The sequence below is a fragment of the Cervus canadensis genome, chromosome 13 (assembly GCF_019320065.1).
Source record: "Cervus canadensis isolate Bull #8, Minnesota chromosome 13, ASM1932006v1, whole genome shotgun sequence".
In the NCBI taxonomy this organism is placed as follows: Eukaryota; Metazoa; Chordata; class Mammalia; order Artiodactyla; family Cervidae; genus Cervus; species Cervus canadensis.
Genome location: NC_057398.1, coordinates 47,389,129 through 47,417,095, shown reverse-complemented (window position 1 = coordinate 47,417,095; position 27,967 = coordinate 47,389,129). Strand labels below are relative to the sequence as shown.

The window sequence follows — 27,967 nt, the reverse complement described above, 5'->3', positions numbered from 1 at the left end:
CCTCACATGCTCACTCAGCTCTGCACCCACCTCCGCCCACACTGCACTCTAAGGAGCTTCCTCAGTATCTTAGGGAGCCAGTTTTCTATTTTTTCCCAACCTACTGTCCAAAAGCCTGTCTTATTTGGAACCCTTTCTCATCTGTTTCTAGATGATGTCTCTTAGAAACACACTAGAAATCTTAAATTAGCTAGCAAGCCACTTGCCATAGCCCTGTTTCCATTAAGCTAGAGACCACCATGTTTCCTGAAATTCATTAACACAAAATAAGATTGCACCTGAGAACCGAATGGGCCACAGGGAGGGGACAGAGTGAAGCATGTTGCTCTAGGCCCTTGGAGGAGTAACCAGTCACAGATCCCGGTACAGAAGATCTATAAACTGAACCCATCAGTCAGTAATGTTTACTCAGCTCCCAGAGAAGGGAAGGCACGGTGTTTGGTGCTTAGAGTGGGAAAGAAAATAAGAGGTTAGGTTCAGTGTTTAAAACACGGGTCACCAGCAGGGCAAGCGATCAGAGGTACATAGAAAAGAACTCAGCTAACTTGTAGGACCACAATACCAGCAGGCCAACCAACCAATGAATCAATCAATGGGGTCCACCTGATTCATGGTAACCTGCACCAGCCCAGCGTCCAGGACTCAACAGGCTGAGTCAAGTGCTGAACAGGCCTCAAAGAAGCTCCTGCCAGGAAGGTCAAGCCCTGGGTGCATCTCGGAACTGACATGCTCCCTGGCTGGCTTCTCTCCTGGGCTTTCTGGATGCGGGGTCACACCACACCAGGGTTTGCTGCAGTGGAAATGAACTTCACTCAGACCTAACCTAATTTTCATATTTCCCCAGACAGCCTGAGAGACAAGTGGGGAGAAAGAAAGAAGCCAAGATGGTAACACACCAGGTGTGGGGTCAAGGGTCAGGAACTTGAGGAAGAAGAGAGAGAGAGTCAGGGAGGGACCACACGATGGGTGATATAAATGAGCTATCAGTGGAAAGCTGGGGCCTCAGATGGGGCCCAGCTGATGCAGCCACACCATACACTGCCCATCACTGATTCATATACTTTTAGCAACTGATTTTCAGTTGCTAACCTATGGACAGGTTGAACATTTGCTCCCTACCTGGACTGGCTGTCATAACTCTACTTCATGCCTAACAGTTACACCTACATGTCCATGCACCTATCACAGGGGGGCTGGCAAGGAACAGTGGAGGGACAGATGAAAATCCATCAACAGAAAGCAACCTACAGCTTCTGTCACCTTATGACACTCTCAACCAAGAACCTATAAATGACTCCCCATTGCCAGCTGCAATAATTCTTATCATAGTTGCCAGATGTTCAAGGAATAACTTGATCTGGGCTTACGTTTTCTGTTTATCATCACATCCATTAAGAATATTACCCTTGTTGAGTTAATCCCACTCTGTTGTCCATAAAACCATTCTCTTACTGCCCCAAGCATCTCAGCTGACAATGCCCTTTGTCCCAGCATGCTTCAAGGCCTGGCTCAATCCCAGTGTTTCCCTATAGCCTTCTTCAACTGCTCTGGGCCATCTTTGTCTAAATGTTTCCTCCCCTTAGCCCTCACTTCCTCACTCAGCACTTGGCAACACATCTTGGTTCCTGGTTCACTGTTCTCTGTTTCATGTTCTTTGTACTTGCTATCCAATGAGATTACATACTTCTCACAGTGGCTTGGTTTTCTATGCTGCCTGCCCCTTCCCAAACACACTTGCGACTTTCCTATCACCAAGCTCTAACAGCACAGAAGAGGTCTGATCAGTGTTTAACAATTTAAAAATAAATCCCATTGACCATGCATCATCTTAAGGAAAGGAAGTCATATTATCACCAATATTCTTTATGTTATTTGCATCATCTTATACAGTGTGAGCATAGAGAGACCGTGGTGGTTCTCTACCAACCCCTTCATTTTACTTTTTGAGAAAACCGAAGCCTAGAGAGTATAGTTATTCCGTAAATGCCACACAGCCCAAGACCCCAAGTCTCCTGCCTTTCTAGCTCAGCCTTCCCACTGCACCATGCCCATAGGAAAAGCCCAACTATGCTCACTGTCCACCAGCACGGATCTCCGGAATGGGAACTGGAAAGGTGGACCCATCGGGATGGTTGGTTTCTCCACTTGCACTACAAAGCACTCAAAGAGCTCAAGGTTATCTTCCTAGTAATATATTTCTAGTTCGTTTTCACTAAGGAGATAACAAAAGAATTGAAGTTTTCCAAATTCGAAAGCAACCTCCACTAACAGATGACTGCTTGCCTCCCCTGCAGTTCCCAGCATCTCCAGTAACTGTAAAATCCAGCCATCGAGCTAGGAATTTCCTTTGAGGAGTTTTATGGCTTCTCTTAAAGAAGTTGCCTTTGATTTATGCTGATCATGTCTGACAGCCAGCATTTCTCTTAATAATAATCATGAATAAGCGAGACAAGGTCACCTCACATGCAGGGAGCATATCTCCACTGCCATATCCATTAGGGAGCCCAGGATCTACAGCAGCTGCTCACAGAGGTTTGATGCCCTCAGCACTCTCTATGAAATCCCATCTCTGGCACCCAGCCTGGTGCTTTGATTGTACACCAACAGCCAAACCTAATGAGAGACCTTCAGAGAACACATTTACAAACAGAGGCAGCACCAAGCAAGGACATGTGCAGGGCCTGTGGTCCACTTTCCAAGGAGTTACCTTAGTTTTTCTTCCCCTCTACTCCAGTGCAACAGACAAACCAAGCAATTCAAGTAAAAAAAATAATAATAATAAAAGAGTAAAGCTATTGAAAGAATAAACTGGATAGGTAGATTCAAGATGCTGAATTAGAGTATGTGAAAGCACTCTGTAACACTCAGCACATTGCATATGTGCTATGTAAGCATAGAGCATATGTAAGCACATATGTAAGCACATAGCAAATGTCTCACAATATTCTGGATTTTGAAGACCAAGACTGGGTAGATTGTAATATTTTAATACGTAAGGGTTATCAAACAAGTATTGGAAAGGCCAGACCTTTTTTTGGCAAAGGCTCTGGCTTAAACTTTCTTATTATTTTTAGTAACCACTATCAATACATTTTAATGTCCTTGGCTCTGAAAATTGGACCCAGCAGTTGTCATGTCATACTGAATGGATTTCTGTTCTCCACTTGTATTACATGGGGTTCTACTCCCAGGTCTGGTGGTGAGATTCAGGGCCAAGGGCCTGATGTGGAGCACCATCAAAGTGAATCAAGGCCTGATGCACACAACACCTGGGAAATAAAAATGTTGGGATTCTGACAGCCATGATGACTCCCGAACATGCTGGGAGGCTAACATCCTCATGGCATTTCATGATCTGTGATGGGATGGGTGGATGGGGCAATCTATTAATACTTCATAAGGTCTAGAATTACAACATGACTCTGAGGTCCCTTGAAGTTTTGTTTTTGTTTTTGTTTTTTTTGAGGCAGACAAATGATTTATCTTGTGCACTGATCACAGTTCTTATATCTGAACTGGAATATTCCCGAATTTGTGCCTGTCTGCGGTGTGAGAATAGAAAAAAAGCAACCCTGGGGTTGAGAGAAAAAAACCTGAGAAGCAATTGCTGGCTGGAGCAGCTGCAGGAAAAAGGAGACCTTCCTTCTGGGTCTCATCTCATCTTTTAATTCCAAATGTGCTGGTGGCATCAATATTCCCCTGGGCAATGGTTTCTGAGAGCTCCAGGTTCCACAGAAGGACCACACTGTAGCTAAGGACAGGCTAGGAGGGCTGGACAACAGGCCACTCACACTTCAACCAAGGTGCAGAACTGTATGTGAGGCTCTGCAGGAGACAGCTTCATTACAAACGAGTCCTGCACTAAAGATGAGTAGGAGCAAGTTCTCTGAAGACCATTCAAGAGCAAAGATGAGTGGGCAAATTCTCAAGTAGCTACAGTTGTCCTTGGCTCCTTCTGTCTGCTCTCTGTCCCTTTCTCTTTTTACTGACCTTTCACCTCACCTACCCTGTGGCCACCTGGGCCATCAGCTCTGACCTAAGTCCTCTTCTCCTTGCCCACCATAACTTACTATCACATGTTCCCCCAAACTCCAATGAACAAATCAGTGGCCTTTATACACAGCAGTTCCTCCAGAGGACTTATTTGTCTTTTGATGGGAGATTCCTGGACATAGCAAAGACTTCCTCCAAAAGCATGCATTTTGGCTCCATAGTGAGGGGGTGGTGTGCTGTGCTGTGTGTGTGTGTGTGTGTGTGTGTGTGTGTGTGTGAATGTTGGATATTTCAGGCCGGTGGTGGGAGCCTGGCTGTTCCACCAGGGTGTGTGGAGTGGGCAGTGGGGCGGAGAAGGGGCTGCCCCCACTGCAGCTTCCATGAGATAAAGTGGGCTTCATCCCACCCCAGAGAATGGCTGCTAGGGTCTGGGGGGGTCACTGGGTCATAAGGATAGCTACAGTGACCCGATCCCTCGAGTGGTTCTAAGCTGCAGTATTCTTGGTCCTTGAGCAGAGAAACCAGGTGTCTGGGCCCAGAATGGGGGGATCCCACGCAGGAAGAGGCATCCCATCCCAGCCGCCCCCCTCGCGTCTCCCGCCCCCCACGGCTGGTGAGTGAGGAGCGGTGCGCTGGGGGCCTGCCTTCTCCTTGGGCTGAGACTGAGGAGCATCACAGCCTGAAGCGTGAGTGATGCCCCGAGGGAAGGTTGGTTTTGACAATGATGGGCTCTGTCCCAAGCAGGTGACAGGTGGCGGGGACAGGGGTGCCTGGGCTCCCATCCCTGCATCCCAGGGCCCACCCCGCGCCCGCCAGGTGCCCACGCCTACCTGAGTTGGCGCGCTTCTTTGGGGCTTTGAGGCTGCGGCAGCGCCCACCCACGGAGCTGCTGTTCTCGCTCATGGAGTCCTGGGTGGACGATGCGCTGCCGGTGGCCTCGCTGTCGCGCATCATGCTCTCGTAGCCGCTGCTGCCGCCGCTGTGGTAGAAGAGCGCTGTCTTGCCCATGGCGGGCGGCAGCTCCCCGCTTAGCACGCTGCTGTTGTCGCTGCCGTGGCCGCTGCTGCAGCGGTGGGGCCGGCGCGGCGGGGTGATCTTGCTGTAGGGCGAGGGCAGCGGGGCGGCGGGCGGCGGGCGCTCGTCGGTGGGGACGGTGCGCTCCTCCGCCTCGGGCCCCGCGCGCCCGGGAGGCCCCCGCGCGCCCGCGCCGCCCTGCAGCAGCTCCGAGATGCGCCCGTTCACGGCCCGCAGGGGCAGCTTGGACGCCAGGCCCGAGCCCCGGCTCCGGCTCAGCGACTGCGTGGACCAGGACATGTGCTTCCCGCCGGGGGGCGGCCCGGAGCTCTGGCCCACCGCCTGCGGCAGTGACTTGGTGGAGAAGCTCAGGGTCTTGGTGGTGGAGGTGGACAGGCTGCGGGCCTTGGGGCTGGCCAGGAGCAGCTTGCTCACGGCGGAGATCTTGGACTGGCTGGCCTTGGGCGAGGCCCCTGCCGACTGCGTGGGGCCCGGGTTGGTGGGCGAGGCCCCGGCGCTGCGGCCCGGGCTCCTCCCCGTGCGGGGCATGGTGCTGTCCTTGCTGCCCGCATGCAGCCGGGAGCTCATGGAGGACAGGCTCTCGGCCCTCTCCAGCGAGAGGCATTCGTAGTGGCTGACTGTGGTCCTGCCCAGAGAGTTGGTCCGACTGGCCAGCTGCTCCAGCTTGGCGCTGAAGAGCTTGCTGCTGCTGCTGGCATCCTTCATCTTGCCACTGGGCTCGTCGGGGAAGCTGGCCAAGAAGGGCACAGGTTGGTTCAAGGGGCTGCTGGAGCTGCTGCTGCAGGCGCTGTGCTGGGGGCTGGCCCGGTTCTTCTGGTCCAGGCTGGACTTCCGGACAGGGGGCAGCGGGGGAGTCCCTTTGGGCCGAGCCAGGACACAGTGCTTGGGGGACACCACCTTCCTCTCCAGGGTGGCCTTGGAGGGCTGGGTGCTGGAAGCCAAGCCAATGCCATTGGTCTCCGAGGCACAGTGGTAGAAGAGGCTGTCTAGCTCCTCCTGCCTGCTGGCTTTCTGAAAAGCCCTGGGAAGGCTGCTGGACTTCAGGCTTTTGTTGAGATGCACGGGGCTCTGGGCAGCCACATTGGGCAGGGCCATCTCACAGCCATCCACCACTCTCCTGAAGTTGTCGGCCCCTGGGGAGGCAGACACCTCACCGCTACTGTTGCTCAGCCTGTCGCTGGGGCTAACCTTCTTGTCCTGTTCTGCTCTGGCCTCAGGCTTTGAGGGGCCTGTGGCTGTCTCAAACCTACTCCCTTCTTCATTGGGATAAGCATTCTCTTTTTTTACCTCGTCTTCTCGTTTCAGCCAGGGATCCTCAAATTTCATCTCTTTCTTTGCACCACTTTCCTTGCTCTCCTGGGACTGGGCTGCTTTGGGGACTGTGCTGACGGTTGCCAGGGACACCTCAGGCTCCTGGACATTGCGGGGGCTCATGGCAATGCAGGGGTATACTGTAATGTTGGTCTTCATGGGGATGTACCCTTCGCAGTTGCTCAGACTGGCTGTATTAGAGATGGTGACCATGGCCTTGCCCAGGGTAGATATCTTGCAGCCTTTGATGGGGGCTGCCTTGTTGAAGGAGTCTTCCCCCATTTCAGACAAGATGAGCAGGTTGTCGGGGCCTGCCTTGGGCTTCTCCCGGCACACCACGGCAGTGTTCTGGATGCTGCTGACGAACTCCGAGGCCGGAGGATCTGCCATTGCTTCCCCGTGCCCAAAACATGCCTGTGCTATGAAACTGTGGCACGGCTGCTCACCGTCACTGCCTGTGCTCATCTCACTCAGCCAGGAGCTGATGGAGGAACGTCTGCTCCCTGCCTCCCGGGCCTTCTCGTCCAGGTTTAGCTTTGGGAGGGGCAGGAACTGTGTGATGCTGACCTCAGACACAGGAGCCACATTTGAGTAGCACTCCAGGTCCTCGCTGATGCTGCCGATGATGCTGACGGGCCGGGAGCCTGAGGCCAAGGCCTGCACCGAGCAGTCACTGTTGAAGCTGATGATGCTGGTGGGGCGGCCACTGTCCAGCACCCCGCTGATGGTCAGCTCCTCCACCAGCGTGAACACCAGCTCGTCTTCACCATTCAGCTCCAGAGGCTGCTGCACTGTCACCATCGTGGTGCTCAGAATCTCCTTCTTAGAATCTGGGGAAGATGCTGCCTGATGATCGTCATCCACAGGGGTTTCTGGGAACCCTTCACTCCCAGTAGACATGGATTTCTTCAAAACTTGGGGACTCATTCCGACCGGGGGGGTGCGTACCTCGGGCTGCAGCAGGGACTCACTAGACACCATGCCCGAATCCTTGCTCAAGGTGGGCAGCGGGGCCGGAGAAGGCAGGACCCCCTTCTGGGTGTAGACTTTGCATCTCTGGGAAGGAGAGCTGGCTGGTTTGTACTCTGAGGTCTTGGACAGGCTGGCAATGCCCAGCCTGGGGGAGCCCATGGGCCTAGGCTTGCCTTCCACAAAGCCACAGGAGTTTAGGCTTTCCCGGCTGCTCCGGAGGCTGGGGCTCTGCGCGAGCTGGGAAGAACTGTGCTGGCTGCTGCTGCCGGGGATGCTCCGGGGTGAGGCAGGGGTGGGGCTGTTGGTGAGCAATGTGGCAGGGACCGGGGAGTGATTCCTCTGCACCTTGGAGGCCGGGGGCTCCGCACCTTCTCTGTCTGTCAGCTGGCCGTCTGAGCCATCGTCTTCCTTATCAGACTCACAGAGCGGGCTTGCCCCGGCTGCCTGGCTCAACGGGACACTCTTGCTTGCCTGCTCCGCCCCAAACTGGGCCGGCAGCTCTTCGAAGGGGAACTTGCTGGGCTCCTCGCTGCCATCGATGCAATCCAACCTCTCCTGCAGCTCAGCGAACGTGTTGCACTTCAAGCAGTCCCTTTCCGATTTGCTGGCGCCAGCCTCTCCAGCCTCTGTGGACCGGCTGTCACCCCTGGCCTTCTGCAGGGCTGGCACGATAGGGACAAAGTCTGGGGGCCCCTCGTTGTCCGTCAGCTCCTTGTCAGAGAGGGCCGTGCCGTTTGGCCCGATGTAGATGACCGTGTCGCAGGACTGCTCGCTGCTGGAGGAGTAGTCGGGGTCACTGGACAGGTGAGGGATGGGGAAATCCGACTCGACAGCAGCCCTGGCGTGGAAGGGTCTCAGCTGGGTGGGCCTGCGCATTCTGCCTTCCTCACAGGAGCTCTCTCCCCCAGAGGAGCTTGATGTGTACTGTGAGTGAGAAGGAAACAGTTAGTGTGGCATCGTGGGGCAACTGGCCAGGCAACTGGCGGAGGCCATTGGCTCCACACAGGCCATCCAGACCCCGGGCCATTACCCAGATGTGCCAGGCCAGGTGCCCCAGCTCTGCACATCATGCCCTCATACTCCTGTGAGGCACACTGGGGAAGCAGAGGCTGCTCATGAAAGAGGGTGACCGGCCCAGGTCCCATGTGACCTCCTAAGGACTTGAGCGGGTCACCAGTTTGCACACCCAAGCCATGTATGACAGTTTGTGCCATGGGACACTGGTTGGAAAGATGTGCTTTTGACCAAATATATGTGTCTATATATATATATTTACACATACATTTATATAATAAATATATATATTTATATATTGGGCATACATATATATAAATAAATACATACATTTATATATATATATTTCTGTTTTTTATATATATAAAGGAGGCGGAAAAGTCCCCACAAATCATCAGCTGGCCACAGACCAGACTGACTACAATCATGATGATTTTCTCAGACATTCTTGTCATACCGCCACTGTCCTGGCTTTGCCTCTGCCTGAGAAAATGAGCCCAGTGGTTTCATCAACCAGAATCAACCACTGAACTAACAGGACAACACCCCTTGGCCTGAAAAAGTGCCTCCTGGAAATGCAGGGGAAGTAGGGTCACCTGAGCAAGGAGTGAACTAACAGTCCCCTTTGGGATCAATCAGTTGAAGGACCAAGGTAGGCAAGATACAAACTCTGGATATTTCCCATCACTCTTAAAAAATTTCACCTCAAAGTCGCAATCATTTAAACTCTCTAAAGTGAACCAAGCACTCCCCGTTAGGAGTCCAGGCTGGATGACTGAGGCAATCACCAGCAGCGGGGAGGGGACAGGACTTCTGTATTGGCCAGGAGGTAGTCCTGCCCCGAGGTGGATGCTGAGACAGGCCTTCGGCAGCCAAGCTCACCAGGCCCCTGGTGCTGGGGGATTAGAAATATTGATTCCACTCTTTCTGACTCAGTTCCAGGGCAGGGCTCCGGAAGCTGCTTCATCCTCCACGTCCCCGACAAACCCCTTACCTTCGTTTTCTTTTTCTTCATCCTCAAGACTCGGGAGGCGATCTGGATGGTGGACAGGGTTTCGGCGTAGTTCCCGGCGGCGGCCGAGATGTGAGCGATCATGGTGGTGCGGCAGTTCACGTTCCCCAGGGACTCCCGCAGCAGCATGGTGAGCTTGCTTTCTCTGCCAACAAAGTGAATTAAGGCTGCATTAGTGGGCCATGCTTCACTCTGGCTGTCAGGGTAGGACTTCGGGCCCCTACATGGCTTGCTGTGGGCAGTGAGGTTTTTTTTCCTTTTTTTTTTTTTTAAATGCGTACTAATTAACATCATCTTCTACATGAAGCCATTTGTAGTTGGCAGCTGAGCAAGTGCTTCTAACCCCAAGGACGGAAAGCATGCAGAACACCTCCCTTGGCACCACTGTCCTGGCTGTGATGGGGTATTCCTGTGTGTCTATGCATATGACACTGCCCAAAATGAGACCTGGGAATAGAAATGAGAGGCAGGGATAGGGAGATAACAACTCTGTGACCCATGATTGGGCATGCTATCTGCACATTGGGCCTTTCTCTGCAAATTTCCACACCAGGCAATCCCTGCAATAAAAAAAGCACTTTTCCAGCCATGAACTTATATTGAAGAGCTATGTGTTTATAATACATGCAAGGTTTCTTTTGCCAAGGAGTTGCACCCACTTTATTGCCATTGTCTCTTAACATATATTTGCACATGGTAGTGACAAAGGAAAAGGTATTCATATTCCTGATTAAAACGGGGACACACAGACATAGACCCAAGCACTCAATCAGCAAGAGAAAACAGAACTTCCTAGAAGGGACTCCTCTAGGGATTTTGCAGGTGCTGTGTGGGGCCAGTGTCCTGAGTAATGAGGCCCAGGAGTTTACAGATGGTGTTTCTAGGCTCTTTAAAAAGTGATCTGAAGGAACAACTGATGTTTTTTTCATTCCTGAACTTGTTTTGACATTCTTTTGCCTTGCTTTTAAGAGGCTTCTGCTTACGTCATCAACTCTTGCCTCTTAACTGCTGCCAAATGTCATTTTGTCTCTGGAGCCTTCCCTGATCCTGAAGTCTGAGGGAGCCTCTTTGCTTCTCATGCCCTGGGTTGAGTTTGTTTTGCCAGAGGAGAAGGGTTTGTCCTCAGGCTTGTAATCAGGTTGTCAGGGCCTCCCTCGTGACTCAGATGGTAAAGAATCTGCCTGCAATGCAGGAGACTCAGGTTTGATCCCTGGGTCAGGAAGATTCCCTGGAGAAGAGATTGACTACCCACTCCAGTATTCTTGCCTGGAGAATTCCATGGACAGAGGAGCCTGGCAGGCTACAGTCCACAGAGTCACAAAGTTAGTGACTGAGTAACTAACACTTTCACTACTTTCCACAGTCAGCCATTGCCCCCTCCCTCTCCCACCCCCACCCTGCCCCAGCCCCAGTCTGCTCTCTGGAGAGAGACTATCCAGCTCAGGAGAGCCGGTGTGACATGCAGGCCACTGTCAGCAGAGATTAGACCTCAGAGACAGAAAACCACTTCACATGTGACCTGCATCAGACCTTCAGGGAGAAAAGACTTGTGTAAGAGCAATAGCTTCCCCTTTCCATCTGGGACCAATTAAAGTGTCAGCTTGGAGATACTGGGCTCACTATGGCTCAGTGCCAGTGCAATCTAAAAATATATCATAATTTCCCTTCAAGGAAAACACTCAGTGATAAAAGTGGCGGAACGAGAATGCTATGGACTGAATGTTTACATCTCCCCCAAATTCATGTGTTGTAACCTAACATCCCATGTGATAGTATCTGGAGGTTGAATCTTTGGGAGGTGATTAGGTCATGAGGGTGGAGCCCACATGAGTGAAATTTGTACCCCTATACAAAAGACCCTAGAGAGCTTCCTTGTCCCTTCTGCCATGTGAGGAAACAGTGGGAAGATAGCTACCTATGAGCCAGGAAGCGGGCCCCCACCAGGCACAAATCTTCCAACACCTTGATCTCAGATTTCCAGCCTCTAGAACTGTGAGAAATTCACTTAAGTCCCTCAGTCTGTGGGATTCTGTTATAGCAGCTTGAACTGACTTGGACAGAAAAGTAAGTGGGTATGGAGGAGGAGCCCTTCAGCCCTAGCTCCTGGCTCTAAACATTTATCTTCCTTCAAAATATCTATCAGGAACATCATGGAAACCTCCAGAGCTGACAACCAGATGGGGAAGTCAAGTCTCATTCCTGGCACACATTCTCAGTATGGACACTGTACATGGACAAGTCTAAGCCTTTGTCTTCCATATGGGAAGTGGGAGATACATCCCATCAGAGTTGAGTTGTGATCATATATGGTTAATTCTTATTAGTCATGACAGTTATTTTTATTAAGTCTCCAGGAACCCTGAGCTAGTGAATGCTGAGCCATGCTCCTAGGGGAAATATGTGGGTTTATGTTTCTGAGACCCCTGGGTCACAATATTTCATCAATTGATCAACACATAACCTTGTTTTATGTGCATATCTATTTAAAGACATCCTAATTTCTATTTCTTATAAATAATGAATTATATGTGCCTTCTATATAATAAAACACTAGCTGAGAAGGATTTAACATTTCCTTGACTCTGGGTAACATGACCATAAATTTCTTTGGCTTTCAGCCTTACAATATTTTCCACTATGCTTTAAAAGAAAAAAAAAAACAAAACTGGGCATATTATGAATCCACCAATACAGCCTGTTTCCACAGTATCATCATGCACTTAGATGTTACTTGAGTACTTTCCAGAACTTTGATGCATATACATCAGTGAATTTCCTCTTCCTTGACATACCATATTGTTGATTCATTAACACTGAACTCACATCGCCAGCACTATATCATGCCTGAATGAAGCTTCTCTCATACATGTATTTTTTCTGTAAATCACAGCCTTCTTGCACTAGACAACTGCAGCACTATACTTGGGGGCTACTTTACACAGTGAAATCACCAACAAAAAGCACAGAATACAAAAGTGTCATTAAATAGACTGCAAAAAAGACCCTTGTTTACATGATGAGAGGTGAAACAAGAAGACAGAGCTGTTTTGGCTTGTCCAGTCTGAGCTGAGAACACGTGTGTTGGGTGGCTCAAAGTTTTCGTTACTAAGCATGTCTGCAAATTACAGTAAAACTACGGATTTTGAACATAATTCACAACATGGAATCTGCAAATGATTCTGAGGATCAACTGTACTATGAAGGTCCTACTGATGAGTCTTGTTCATTAGTTGCTCTGCTGAAGGCACACCCTAGTTATTTATCCACGTGACCCTGTAAAGGCCCCAGGAAAAGATACCAAAGACAAAATAAACAGATATAGCACTGATATATCAAACTGTTTGCCCTGTGTGTTTCCCCATGATTCCCCCATTCATAAGTCAACCATAGGACAATTTTATATTTTTAAGTCCACATTGTTGGAGGAAGCCAGGGCCTGTGTGTTGCTTGGCAACGAGCATTTTAGCTCTCCTTTGGAAAGCCAGTAAAACTGCCAGCAAGATTGTTTCACATGGGCCTCTCTAGACTCTAAAACATACCTGATGGGAGTGAAAGATGGTGGCTATAAAGTTTTCATTTTTTTTTTTTTTACCTCATCATGATCCTTTAACTTGGAACAAAGACAATTAAGTTGGGGAGAAAAGGTGAAAGAAGGGACAAACTGTAGGTTTAACTCACTGTCTTTGGCAGGAAAATAAAAAGACTGAAAAGTTTCCAGGACCGTGATCAGTTCAAACTCAGTCTGCACCTCTGCATAGACACTGAGGCAAGAGAAATAGGAGAGCACAGGTGCAGAACTGCTGGCTACCGAGTCCCAGGGCCAGGGTGGATGAGAACTTAGACTTGGGGACCCATGTGAGAAGGATGGGTTGGGTGGGACAGGAAAGGATGGGTGACAGAGTAGGGTTGACTGGGGTCTGGGAAGGACCATGCCGTTCTTCTTTCAGTCATGTTCTATGCACACATATTCCACTTCCCTCCCACCCCACTGCACACATTTTTTAAAATGATTTTTTGAAAAATGTCTTGCTTTTTAAAATAAGCTGACCTTTTATTAGCCATAGCAAGGGAACACCAAAAAATAGCATAATGAGGAAATTTTAATTAATTTTATAAGAACATGACAGAGCACGTAGCACTCTAGGACAGGAGCTGACAAACTGAGGCCTGCCAGCCCAATCCAACCCCCTGGTGTTTTTGTAAATAAAGTTTTATTGAGACATGGCCACACCAATTTGTTGACATATTGTCTCTGGCCGCTTTCACACTACAACAGCACGGGTTGTCCATATATTTGCTATCTGGTCTTTTACAGAAAAAGTCCATTGACCCGTGCTCTCAAGTATTGACAAAAGTTGGTTTCATTTTAGACAGAGTGCCAAAAAGTTATCAACAAGAACACAGAAGTATGTCTTACTTTCCTTGTGTACGTGCTCAGTCGCTTCAGTCAAGTCTGACTCTTTGTGACACTATGGACTATAGCCCATAAGGCTCTTCTGTAGATGGGATTCTCCAGGCAAGAATACAGGAGTGGGCTGCCACTTCCTTCCTATTTAACAATCTCTCTCTGACTTGACAGTTGTCCATGTTGTCTTTCAGTTCATCTGTCTTTCTTTCAGATGTTTCCTGAAGGGAGAGCTTTTAAAATCAGCAGCATGGAAACAGGCAGAGGAACAAGCGCTGGTTTTAGAAATCACTCAAGCACCAGGACACAGTCATCAGCGACTGACCCGTTCACTTCCTACGTGATATAGAAGCGGAGACTGTCCTTCTCAAGGGGCTATGAGGCTGCTCACCCTCCAACTCGTTAACTTGTGAATGTCTACAGTGGCTCACTCAAGGAGCATTAGGTGAATGCGGACCCTCAGGAGGCCATCCTGCAAACTCTGAGGATGTGCAGAGCAGAGGCCCTAGAGCCCACTACCCAGTGAGGGAGACACACATGTAAACACACGTTATCTGACTTTGCTGGTAGTCCAGTGGTTAAGGACCCACCTGCCAATGCAGGGGACACAGGTTCGGTCCCTGGTCTGGGAAGATTCCACATGCCACAGAGCAACTAAGCCTGTGCTCCATAGCTAGTGAGGTTGCATGCTGCAACTACTTAAGTCCATGAGCCTAGAGCTTATGCTCCACAACAAGAGAAGTCACTGAAATGAAAAGCCTGTGCACTGCAACTCTGTAGAGTAATCCCCACAACTAGAGAAAGCCTGAGAGCAGCAATGAAGACCCAGTACAGCCAAAAATAAATAAAATTTTAAAAACCAACACATTATCATACCATCCATTAAAGCTAATGAAAGAAGAGCAAATCTGAAACAGCATGTGATAAAGAAAGACCCTCAAGACTGGGAGCTACCCACCATCACTGTAACTCCCTGATGGCTGGGAACACCCGGACTTCAATGGGTATAGCACAGTTCTCTTCTTGGCTGAGAGTCTCCTACGTGGCAGGTATCCAGGTATATATTTGCTTGAGGTTCCCCCTGAACCCAGCAGAACTCAATTCCTTTCTGAAAGGACAATCTGGAATCTCAAGATCATTGTTCACTGACGCTGAGAGTTGGGAAACTGTCCCAACTGGTAAGTTGGTACAGGGCCGCCAGAGTCATACATTTATGATGTTGGCCAGATAATTTCATAAGAAAATAGACATTCCTTTCATGACAGCTGTTAAATATATTTCTTCCCCAGAAAGGAGGTGAAGAACTCTGGACATAGGAAGAAAGGCATCTACTGACCATGTTCTTTTGAAGAGTAGTGAGCTCTGAATCACCAAGTTGAGCAACTCAAATACAGCACCATGGATGGGCCAGCCCTTCTTCAAGGCCTCATTCTTGTGGGAGAGAACCATAAATGTCCACTTACAGACATGGATCTGTTTTCAAAAATATGCCTCCTTCAATGCAAACACAATGAGGGCACAGAAAAAAGCAAGTGACTTATATTCCTATAAAATGAAAGGAAAGGAACTTAGTTAATCTTGAAAATTAATCTCCAGAACAATGTGCAAGAGAAAGATTCCTGTGGGCAGCAGACATAAAAATCACAAACACATACACACATGTGACCTCCCAGACATACACACAGGCATGCTCTTTTTTAGAAAAAGGAGACAGTGCTTGTTTATTTTTAAGCAATACATCATTGGCATTGAAGAATGGAAACCATACACACAGAATTCTTATAGTTGTCAGATCAAGATAACAACCAGTGTTTATATGCCAGGAAAATTCTGGTATCCCTCATGTTGTTAAGGATATGACTCTGGAGCTACACTGAATTCTAGAAACTCTCCCATTTTCTACCCATTTTACCTGTAAACTGCCAGAATGTATTGTAGAGCCCCAAACACAGCTTGAGATGCTGGGCAAGAGATGCTAAGGATGGATCCAGCTCCAAGATTATAATCTCCCAGCCTTAGACCCCAAATACCAGGCCCCTCATCTACCCGCTGACTACCAGGGAAGAGGAGAGAAAACAGGAAGAAAGAACAGAAAGGAAAAGAAGGACCAGAGATAGGCTAAAGTCATGAACTTGGCCTAGTTTCTGGCTCCTCTATACCCTCTCTCCCACTGACCCTGCCTCCTTCCCATTCACATCCTATTGGTCTGTGAACATCCTTTTCTACTATTGTCTGAAGAGTCACCAGTGTCCTCCTGAGACCAGCTCAAGTATTGAGGACAAGGGTCCCAAGACACCGGGACTATAACCCAGTGCTTCTGGCCTAGATGTTCAACATCTGAGTGGTTCTTTATCTCTCACTAGAAAGAGTGTTCATTATGCAGAGGGTAGATTGAGTCACCAGGCCCCCAGGTGAAGGCAACTCTCATGCCTCTGCTTGTCTTTACTTGTGAGACTACTGAGCTGTGACACTGAAGCACATATGTCCACAAGGGAAAAATCACTTTGCTTGAGTTTATTTCCCTGTAAAGGATGGGTGGTCCCCTGTTCAGGGTTGCTTCACAGACATTTACATGTTTGGGAGAAGATTTCACACGCCTTTTTGCATGGGAAGATGTCTGCTCTGCAGGAATGGCCATTTCTCAGCAATGTTCCCCTCAAGGATGCCAACATTTCAGGGCATGAATTTTCTGGTTTCTGGTACTGCAGAATAGCCCAAAGCTTGGTACAGGCCAAGCTATCCTACTGGCATACCCAAAAGGAGTTCATGACGTTAAAGGGCTTTTGACTCAGTTTCAGATATTATTCCATTTGTACTGCAAACAGTGTGAGCAGGTCTGTGCTGTGGGATGCTAAGAACGAGAGTGTGTAATCTTGGAAACCTTGATAGAGAAGCATGGTTCTCAGGTCTTCCAGTGAGGATGACTTTGGCTTTCAGAATAAACCATTGGCTAGAATAGCTGCCTGCATCTGGCATCTGTGTTTGAGGTGCCTCTGCCAGCATTGGCATGCAGCAGTGTGGAAGATGGTGAGACTGCTCATCAGAGGAGAGCTTAGAAGAGGACCCTGTGGAGAAACACCCACTGCCAAGTGAAGGACCAGCCTTCATGACCCAACCAATATGCTGCCTGGTATGAGTTCACCTAACCTGAGACCATCTGTTGGTGGAGGTGCTAAGAGTAGTCACAGTTAGCCTAACTGTTCTCTCATACAGCTCTTTATTAAATACTATAGAACTCTATATTAAATACTATATAACAGTACCAGATTTTATTTTCTTAGGCTCCAAAATCACTGTGTATGGTGACTGCAGCCATGAAATTAAAAGCTGCTTGCTCCTTGGAAGAAAAGCTATGACAAACCTAGACAGCATATTAAAAAGCAGAGACATCACTTTGCCAAAAAAGGTCCATCTAGTTAAAGCTATAGTTTTTCCAGTAGTCAAGTACCAGTGTGAGAGTTGGACCATAAAGAAGGCTGAGCACTGAAGAATTGATACTGTCTTTTTTTAAAAATTTATTTTAATTGGAGGCTAATTACTTTACAATATTGTGGTGGTTTTTGCCATACATTGACATGAATCAGCCATGGGTGTACATGTATTCCCCATCCCGATCCCCCCTCCCACCTCCCTCTCCACCTGATCCCTCTGGGTCTTCCCAGTGCACCAGGCCTGAGCACTTGTCTCATGCATCCAACCTGGGCTGATGATCTGTTTCACCCTAGATAATATACATGTTTCGATGCTGTTCTCTCGAAACATCCCACCCTCGCCTTCTCCCACAGAGTCCAAAAGTCTGTTCTGTATATGTGTCTCTTTTTCTGTTTTGCATATAGGGTTATCATTACCACCTTTCTAAATTCCATATATATGCATTAATATACTGTATTGATGTTTTTCTTTCTGACTTACTTTGCTCTGTATAATAGGCTCCAGTTTCATCCACCTCATTAGAACTGATTCAAATGCATTCTTTTTAATAGCTTAGTAATATTCCATTGTGTATATGTACCACAGCTTTCTTATCCATTCATCTGCCAATGGACAGCTAGGTTGCTTCCATGTCCTGGCTATTGTAAACAGTGCTGCAATGAACATTGGGGTACATGTGTCTCTTTCAATTCTGGTTTCCTTGGTGTGTATGCCCAGCAGTAGGATTGCTGGGTTGTATGGCAGTTCTATTTCCAGTTTTTTAAGGAATCTCCACACTGTTCTCCATAGTGGCTGTACTAGTTTGCATTCCCACCAACAGTGTAAGAGGGTTCCCTTTTCTCCACACCCTCTCCAGCATTTATTGTTTGTAGACTTTTTGATAGCAGCCATTCTGACTGGTGTGAGATGGTACCTCATTGTGGTTTTGATTTGCATTTCTCTGATAATAAGTGATGTTGAGCATGTTTTCATATGTTTGTTAGCCATCTGTATGTCTTCTTTGGAGAAATGTCTGTTTAGTTCTTTGGCCCATTTTCTTATTGGGTCACTTATTTTTCTGGAATTGAGCTGCAGGAGTTGCTTGTATATTTTTGAGATTAATTCTTTGTCAGTTGCTTCATTTGCTATTATTTTCTCCCATTCTGAAGGCTGTCTTTTCACCTTGCTTATAGCTTCCTTCATTGTGCAAAAGCTTTTACGTTTAATTAGGTCCCATTTATTTTTGCTTTTATTTCCATTACTCTGGGGGGTGGGTCATAGAGGATCCTGCTATGATTTACGTCAGAGAGTGTTTTGCCTATGTTTTCCTCTAGGAGTTTTATAGTTTCTGGTCTTACATTTAGATCTTTAATCCATTTTGAGTTTATTTTTGTGTATGGTGTTAGAAAGTGTTCTAGTTTCATTCTTTTACAAGTGATTTACCAGTTTTTCCAGCACCACTTGTTAAAGAGATTGTCTTTTTTCCATTGTATATTCTTGCCTCCTTTGTCAAAGATAAGGTGTCCATAGATGCATGGATTTATCTCTGGGCTTTCTATTTTGTTCCATTGATCTATGTTTCTGTCTTTTTGCCAGTATGATAGTGTCTTGATGACTGTGGCTTTGTAGTATAGCCTGAAGTCAGGCAGGTTGATGCCTCCAGTTCCATTCTTCTTTCTCAAGACTGCTTTGGCTATTCGAGGTTTTTTGTATTTCCATAAAAATTGTGAAATTATTTGTTCTAGTACTCTGAAAAAAATACCATTGGTAGCTTGATAGGGAATGCGTTGAATCTCTATGGGTATTTGGGTAGTATACTTATTTTCACTATATTGATTCTTCTGATCCATGAACATGGTATATTTATCCATCTATTTGTGTCATCTTTGATTTCTTCTATCAGTGTTTTATAGTTTTATATATATAGGTCTTTTGTTTCTTTAGGTAGATTTATTCCTAAGTATTTTATTCTTTTCATTGCAATGGTGAATGGAATTGTTTCCTTAATTTCTCTTTCTGTTTTCTCATTGTTAGTGTATAGGAATGCAAGGGATTTCTGTGTGTTAATTTTATATCCTGCAACTTTACTATATTCATTGATTAGCTCTAGTAATTTTCTGGTGGAGTCTTTAGGGTTGCAGATCCTCTCCGTTATGTAGAGGATCATGTCATCTGCAAACAGTGAAAGCTTTACTTCTTCTTTTCCAATCTGGATTCCTTTTATTTCCTTTTATTCTATGATTGCTGTGGCTAAAACTTCCAAAATTATGTTGAATAGTAGTGGTGAGAGTGGGCATCCTTGTCTTGTTCCTGACTTTAGGGGAAATGCTTTCAGTTTTTCACCATTGAGGATAATGTTTGCTGTGGGTTTATCATATATGGTTTTTATTATGTTGAGGTATATGTTCCTTCTATGCCTGCTTTATGGAGGGCTTTTATCATAAATGGATGTTGAATTTTGTCAAAGGCTTTCTCTGCATCTATTGAGATAATCATATGGTTTTTATCTTTCAATTTGTTAATGTGGTGTAGCACATTGATTGATTTGTGAATATTGAAGAATCCTTGCATCCCTGGGATAAAGCCCACTTGGTCATGATGGATGATCTTTTTAATATGTTGTTGGATTCTGTTTGCTAGAATTTTGTTAAGGATTTTTGCATCTGTGTTCATCAGTGATATTGGCCTGTAGTTTTCTTTTTTTGTGGCATCTTTGTCTGGTTTTGGTATTAGGGTGCTGGTGACTCATAGAATGAGTTTGGAAGTTTACCTTCCTCTGCAATTTTCTGGAAGAGTTTGAGTCTTCTCTAAATTTTTGGTAGAATTCAGCTGTGAAGCCATCTGGTCCTGGGCTTTTGTTTGTTGGAAGATTTCTGATTACAGTTTCCATTTCTGTGCTTGTGATGGGTCTGTTAAGATTTTCTATTTCTTCCTGGTTCAGTTTTGGAAAGTTACACTTTTCTAAGAATTTTCCTGTTTCTTCCAAGTTGTTCATTTTAATGGCATATAGTTGCTGATAGTACTCTCTTATGATCCTGTGTATTTCTGTGTTGTCTGTTGTGATTTCTCCATTTTCATTTCTAATTTTGTTGATTTGATTCTTCTCCCCTTTTTTTCTTGATGAGTCTGGCCAATGGTTTGTCTATTTTATTCATCTTCTCAAAAAACCAGCTTTTAGCTTTGTTGATTTTGGCTATGGTCTCCTTTGTTACTTTTGCATTTATTTCTGCCCTAATTTTATGATACTTTTGAACTGTATTGCTGGAGAAGACTTTTGAGAGTCCCTTGGACAGTAAGGAGATCAAACCAGTCAATCCTAAAGAAAATAAACCCTGAATATTCACTAAAAGGACTGATGCTGAAGCTGAAGCTCCAATACTTTGACCACCTGCTGCAAAGAGCTGACTCACTGGAAAAGAACCTGATGCTGGGAAAGACTGAGGGAAGGACGAGAAGGGGCAGACAGAGGATGAGATGGTTGGATGGCATCATTGACTCAATGGCCATGAGTCTGAGCAAACTCTGGGAGATAGTGAAGGAGAGGGAAGCCCGGTGTGCTGCAGTTCATGAGGCTGCAAAGAGTCAGACACAACTTAGTGACTGAACAACAGCAAAGACAACATCAACATAGAACCCTTAGCACAAACAGCACCATTTAGGGATGCCTCTGATGCAGGGAGAGATGTGTTCTTCCCCTTGCCATCCTGGTTAGCCAGGGCTGGCATCATGGTGGCTCAACAGCTTTGGTGACTGTGCCCAGTGAGAGGCAGGAGAACAGTGATCGTGCCCAAACAGGGCTATTCCAGGTGAAGCAGTAGTTGTCCCCAGCAGGACTACATGATGAGCATTCATGAGAGCTCCCTGAGGTACATCAAAAATGATCTGGATAGAAAGACAGTTTATATAAACTGGAGGGTTTACATTGTAGGTATGGGTTAAGGCCAAGGAAATCAGAGTTACAACTTTAGTCATCTATCCTTATACACATAGGAGGATGAAATCTAAGGAAATTTGGGCTGCATGAATCCATTTGATCCTGGATATCAGTGTTCTGTTTATCTGAATAAGATAAAATTCACATTAATTCAGCCTACTTCATGACAAAGACCAGCGGTAAACAGGGAACAGACTCAGAATTTTTCAAAAGGAGTATATAATGTAACTTGAATTTAGAGTTAACAGAAGGTTTCAAGTTAAAATCCTAACTTACCTGCTTCAATCTCACTTAATGAGATATATTTGCAATTTCTGAAGTGGCTATAAAATATAGGTTCACTTATATAAATTAAATGTGTTTCATGAAAACTTTCTTACTTTATTCTTTTGGTTAACAATTCATTCCTTCTTATCTAGAACAAGAAAAAACTTCCATCCTGGTCTAGTCATTGATCACTCAGTTCGTAGAATCTGAAATACTATATTCTAAATCTAAGTTCTGCTCAGGAAAACATACATTCATTTCAAGACTGTAGCACTCAGGTATGACATAAGACATTTTAAAGGTAATTCTTGTAATAAGAACACAATTTAGAAAACTCACTGATTCTAGGATACAAGGTTGAAAAATAGGTACAAACTTCCAGTTTTAAAATAAGTAAGCTTTGTGGATGTAATGTATAGCATGGTGATTATAACTAGTAATAATACTGCATTGCATATTTGAAAGTTGCTAAGAGAGTAGACTGAGGCTTCCTTGGTGGCTCAGAAGTAAAGAGTCCACCTGCAATGCAGGAGACTCAGGTTTGATCCCTGAGTTGGGAAGATCCCCTGGAGAAGGAAATGGCAACCCATGCCAGTATTCTTGCCTGGGAAATCCTAGGAACAGAGGAGCCTGGCGGGCTACAGTCCATGGAGTCTCAGAAGAGTTGGACATGACTTAGTGACTAAACAACAACCAGAGAGAAGATATTAAAAGTTCTTATCACAAGAAAAAAACATATTGCAACTTACAGTGGTGGACATTAACTAGACTTATTATGGTGATCATTTTGAATTATATACAAATATTGAATCATTATATTGTATACATGTTGTATTGTCACCTTGCTTATTTAACTTATATGCAGAGCACATCATGCAAAATGCTGGACTGGATGAAGCACAAGCTGGAATCAAGATTGCAGGGAGAAATATCAATAACCTCAGATATGCAGATGACAGTAACCTTAAGGCAGAAAGCGAAGAGGAACTAAAGAGCTTCCTAATGAAAATGAGAAAGGAGAGTGAAAGAGCTGGCTTAAAACTCAGCATTCAAAAAACGAAGATCATGCCACTTTATAGCAAATACATGGGGAAACAATGGAAACAGTGACAGACTATTTTCTTGGGCTCCAAAATCACTGCAGATGGTGACTGCAGCCATGAAATTAAAAGACGCTTGCTGCTTGGAAGAAAAGCTGTGACCAACCTAGACAGCATATTATAAAGAGAGACATTACTTTACTGAAAAAAGTCCAATCTAAGTCAAAGCTATGGTTTTTCCAATAGTCATGTATGGATGTGAGAGGTGGACCATAAAGAAAGCTGAGCACCAAAGAATTACTGCTTTTGAACTGTGGTGTTGGAGAAGACTCTTGAGAGTCTCTTGGACTGCAAGGAGACCCAACCAGTCAATCCTAAAGTAAATCAGTCCTGAATATTCACTGGAAGGACTGATGCTGAAGCTAAAACTCCAACATTCTGGCCACTTGATATGAAGAACTGACCCACTGGGAAAGACCCTGGTTCTGGGAAGGGTTGAAGGCAGGAGGAGAAGGGAACAACAGAGGATGAGATGATTGGATGGCATCACCAACTTGAAGGACATGAGTTTGAGCAAGCTCCAGGAATTGGTGATGGACAGGGAAGCCTGGAGTGCTGCAGTCAATGGGGTCACAGTCAGACACAACTGAGTGACTGAACTGACTGATACCTGAAACTAACACAATGCTATGTAACTTACGCTTCAATAAAAATTCTTAATTGAGAATAAAAGAAAGACTAGAAAAATAATTTTAGAACCATAGAGTATTAGAGTTAAAAAGATTCTTAAGGGTCATTGTATTTCCTAATAAGAGGACTGCTACTATTATAGGTGATCTGCTTACTGCCAGAATAATTTTAATGACTGAAAACTTCAAGGCAGCCTGGGTAATATTTTTAAATAGCCTCAATTATTAGAAAGTTCTCTCTTATACTGAACTTATACCATTTTTATATTTCTAACCCACTGACATTCAACTCTATTTCCAAGAGGTACACAGGGTAAGAATCATCTTTTTGTGCACACTAGCCCTTCACATTTTAAAAGACATTTGTCATGTCCTCAGATGTTCTCTTGTTTGGGGGTAGTCCATGTTCCTTCTATTGCTCCTCAAGTATTTGGTTGGTCATCCAAGCTCATACTAAGCTCCCCTCTACATACCACATAATTTAGTACTTCCTCTTCACTCAGACTTGCCTTGACTCCTGTGCAATAAAGAATATGGCCTCGCCCAAAGAGATCTAGCTTTAACCTCAGCTTCTGGGAAGTAATCTGTATTGTATCTGCTGGGGATATCTCTGTGTAGAGTGGGGACTGGTCACACCAGATCATAGGGCCACACCCAATAGTCTTAAGGTGGGAGCTGGCCATGCCTGGAAGATCAATCACGTGATTTACTTCAGGGGCCTTGGGTCACGTGGTATCAATCAACTTAGAGACCAAGTTCAGCCAGGCTGGAAATTAATCCATCATGTCTACGCAATGAAGCCCCAGGAAAAACTGCATACCAAAACACAGGGCATATTGTCACACATTGAACTGGGAGGGTAACACATTCTATCTCCACAAGGGAAGACAATGGAGGCTTCACGTTTGGAACCCCTCTCTCCCCAAACTCTGCCCTCTGCATCTCTTCCTTTGTATGCTTTTAATCCATATCCTCTATAACAAGATGTACCTGTGAGTACTTTCAGCGAGTCTTTGAGTCCTTCTAGTGAATTACCAGACCTGGAGGTGATTTTGGGAACCCTCTAAACGTGCGGTTGGTGTCAGAAGTGAGAGTAGTCTTTTCTGGACTCTTCCTCTAATTTTGTAGTTGGACCCTAACTCCTTGCAGTTGGTGTCAGAAGTCTTGGGCACACTTGGCAGTTCAAGGACTGTGTCCTCAAACCTCACAGTTTGGTCAATGCCAGGGAGCTCTTTTCAACAGGATCCCAAGACCATCGAGGGCAGGAGTTAGGCTTTCAATTTGATCTTTCTTTTTATTTCGACCTTTCTTCACAGTAATTCAAACAATGTTTATGACTTACTAGCTCCAGGACAGAAGGGAAAGAGCCTATATTTATTTTTACTTAGTTTAGAATAATCAAGAGCTAGGAATGTCATCACTTTGTTGAAAAACAAAAGCAATAACTTAGAGAGGGCAAATTAGTGGACATTACAGACAAATAGGATTCTCAGTTTGCTTAGCGGTAAACAATCTGCCTGCCCAATGTAGGAGATGCAGGATATACAGGTTTGATCTCTGGGTCAGGAAGATCCCTTGGAGTAGGAAATGGCAACCCACTGTAGTATTCTTGCCTGGAAAATCCCATGGACAGAGAAGCCTGGTGGGCTGCAGTCCATGGGGTTGTAAAGAGTCAGACATGACTGAGTACACATGCAGGCATGCACAAATAAAAAATAACAGGTCCATAGATTTCCCCTGAATTAGCAGACTAGCAAAAATAGAGTGTGGTAGTGAAGTTTAAAGTTTTATAAAGAAGTGCTTAATGGCTCATTAAGCAGTTACTGAACTCTGTAGACTGGTCTGTATAGATGCATGCTCATTATTTAATTCACCTGCAGGACCAGAATAGGAGTAATAATCATGTTTATATTGTTACTGAAATTTAGATTATAAATACTACTCTGACATTTTTCACATTATCTGAAGTTTTACTTTCTTTTACAAATTTATTTGGCCCAAACCATTATCATTAATTATCGATGCTTTACAATAGACATTTCTATAGCCTTGTCACTTTTTATAGAGCTTTTGCAGTGGTTTATGACAGCTTTACTGGGGGAGAAATAAGGAACTATCTCAATTATGTTGCATTGTGACCATTACACATCTTTCTGAGTAAAGATGAGCTCATTGTACTATTTAGAGACTTTTCTATTCTTCAGCTTTAAATTATCCTCAGATTTAGGAGGATGTGTTAATTCCAATGTCAAAGATCTCTGCAGTAATCCAAAAGGCAATGATGGGTGATAGAGATGGAGTCAAGAGTCGTGTTGTCATGGTAACCCAGAGCTTCTCCCCTGATTTCTGCTCACCCTGTTCTTCTCCATGGATTCTCAAAGACTTCTCAAGAAGAAAGAAAATGAAAGTTACAAATGGAATTCTTGATATAATAAAATCCTATTTTTGTCTAGTGCCTTCTATCAAATCTTTTCTCCTGCCTTCTCACTATACCATCCCTAAGCTTCCCATATCACCTTAGTGATAAACCTATATTTTTAGAACATTCTTATGCTTTTTCATGAGGTTTTAATGTTTATTTCAGGTAAGAAACTTACACGAAGCTTAAGTTTGATGTGATATTTTGATGGTGCCTCTTTCTATGGCTCAGTCTGTGATTGCCCTTCAGGGTTGACATTAGAACTGTGCAAAATCTGGGCTTTGAAAATCTGCAAGTGTATTTAGAGTTCTTTCAAAAGAAATGTGTTTACAAAAAAAAAAAAAAAATAGTCAGGGAAACATCTGGAAGAGTCTTATCTACTTTTTTTAACTGACTCTCTAACAAAACATGAAGATGACAGAGCAATGTGGGTACTAGGTGAATTATGGGGCTTTTATTTTCCAGCTCTGGAAACCAATATGAACCCCTCTTCTACCATATTCCTTGGAAAGGCCAAAAAGAGGTTAAATAACATGAGACAAAGAGTCTGGGCTTCACAATTACACTGCATTACAATCACGACTATTTCCAGTCTCCTGAGTTCAATTTAGGCAATTCCATGCTTGCTTTCTATCAAAATAAAATGAACAGAGAAAATGCAAATTTGAGCCCTAACTGTCATTTCATTTGCCTCCACTTGACTGCGTTCTGATCATATGCACGCAAAGAAAGGAAGGTCCAATCTCTCTCTGCTCATCAGACTGCATGCCAGTGGGCACCCCTTGTGTTGTAGGATAACCTTCCAAGAGAGGTGACATAAGCTGGATCATTATGTGAAGCCAGGGGTACAGAACCTCACCCTGTTGAGAAGGATTCACACCAGTACTTGGGAGGATGGATTAGATGATGAAACATGTCCTCCCTGTGATCTCAAACTCATCTCTCTCCCTGTGCAATGGCTTTTCTTTAAAGGCAGTAGCATGGAGCTTAAAACAGGATTCTGATTATCAAGGTCAGGATGAGCCACTTGTGCCCTCTTCTTCCAAGCTTGCTCCCTAATCCTAGCCAATGGCCTTTCCAAGTCTCGGGAATGCTGAAAATGGCTTCAGGAGGAAGAGTGAAGCGCCATTGCCACAAAGTTCATCACTCAGCAAATAGCGGCCCTTAGGTGCTCACCCTATGAGTGGCAGAATGGCATGACCAAAGTTCTAATCCATTTGTTACTTCACTGACTGAAAATCTAGGAGGCTTCCTCCTTATCATATAAAAGATTACAATAAAGATAACTTTGGGGCTTTGAACCTGGGGTTGGGCAGCCCCCTGAGGAGGAAGCTGCAAAATATCCTAAGGTGCCTTTCTGCACTGTCTGTCCCACTCCAGTCACTATTCCTGGAACAAGGGCAGACATTTGTGTCTCTCCTGCATCTGTGTTCATCCCAGCTTTCAGCCTGCAAAGACCTTTACTTTATTTGTGTCCATGGAAATTTTTCCATATAAAACTCAATTCACTAATTATTACCCCATTAATTATTAAGGGAAAAAAGGAGGGTCTAATGGTAGTAGAAACCCTCAAGGACTTATGTCCTTGAAAACTGCTTGCCTTTCCTTTTCCTTTTTTTTTAAACTGTGGTTAAATATATTTAGTATAAAAGTCACTATTTTAACTTTATTTTAACCATATACTTTAAATTTAGCATACAGTTCAGTTGAATAATATTCCATTGTGTGGATATACCATATTTTCTATTCATCTCTTGCTGAACACTTGCATTGTTGCTATCTGTTACTTATTATGAAGAATGTTGCCAGGACCATGGGTGTACAAGTATCTGTTCAAGTCTGCTTTCAATTTTCTTGAGTATATACCTAGGAGTGGAAGTGCTGGATAATATGGCAATTTTATGTTTAACTTTTTGAGGAACTGCCAAACTGTTTTCTGCAGTGGCCAAACCATTTTACATTTCTCCCAGCAATGCACAGAGGTTTCAATTTCTCCACATTTCTGCCAATACTCATATTCTATTTTTTGATAATAGCCTTCCTGAATGGACTCATTTGAAAAGATCCTGATGCTGGGAAGGATTGAAGGCAGGAGAAGAAGGGAACAACAGAGGATTAGATGGTTGGATGGCATCACCAACTCAATGGACATGAGCTTGAGTAAACTCTGGGAGTTGATGATGGACAGGGAAGCCTGGCATGCTGCAGTCCATGGGGTTGCAAAGGTCGGACATGACTGAGCGACTGAACTGAACTGAACTGAACTTCCTAACAGATGTGAACTGATATTTCATCATGGTTTTATTTGCACTTGTCTAATGACTAATGATGTACAGCAGGGGTCCCCAACCTCTGCGATCTAATGCCTGATGATCTGAGATGGAGCTGATGTAACAATAATAGGAATAAAGTGCATGCTAATTATAATGTGCTTGAATCATTCTGAAACCATCCCCACTACTCCC

The 27,967-nt window shown here is 45.2% G+C and overlaps 1 protein-coding gene across 1 annotated transcript in view; it reads right to left on the bottom strand.

The window, feature by feature from the left end:
- The window catches only part of KIF26B (kinesin family member 26B), a 521,091-nt gene that overhangs the window by 18,468 nt on the left and 474,656 nt on the right, over positions 1 to 27,967 (bottom strand). Inside the window, exons 11-12 of the mRNA XM_043485805.1 lie at positions 9,320 to 9,482; positions 4,824 to 8,235 (exon numbers count right to left, since the gene is read on the bottom strand). Coding sequence (XP_043341740.1) covers positions 4,824 to 8,235; positions 9,320 to 9,482 — 3,575 coding nt within the window. The remainder of the gene's footprint in view (positions 1 to 4,823; positions 8,236 to 9,319; positions 9,483 to 27,967) is intronic.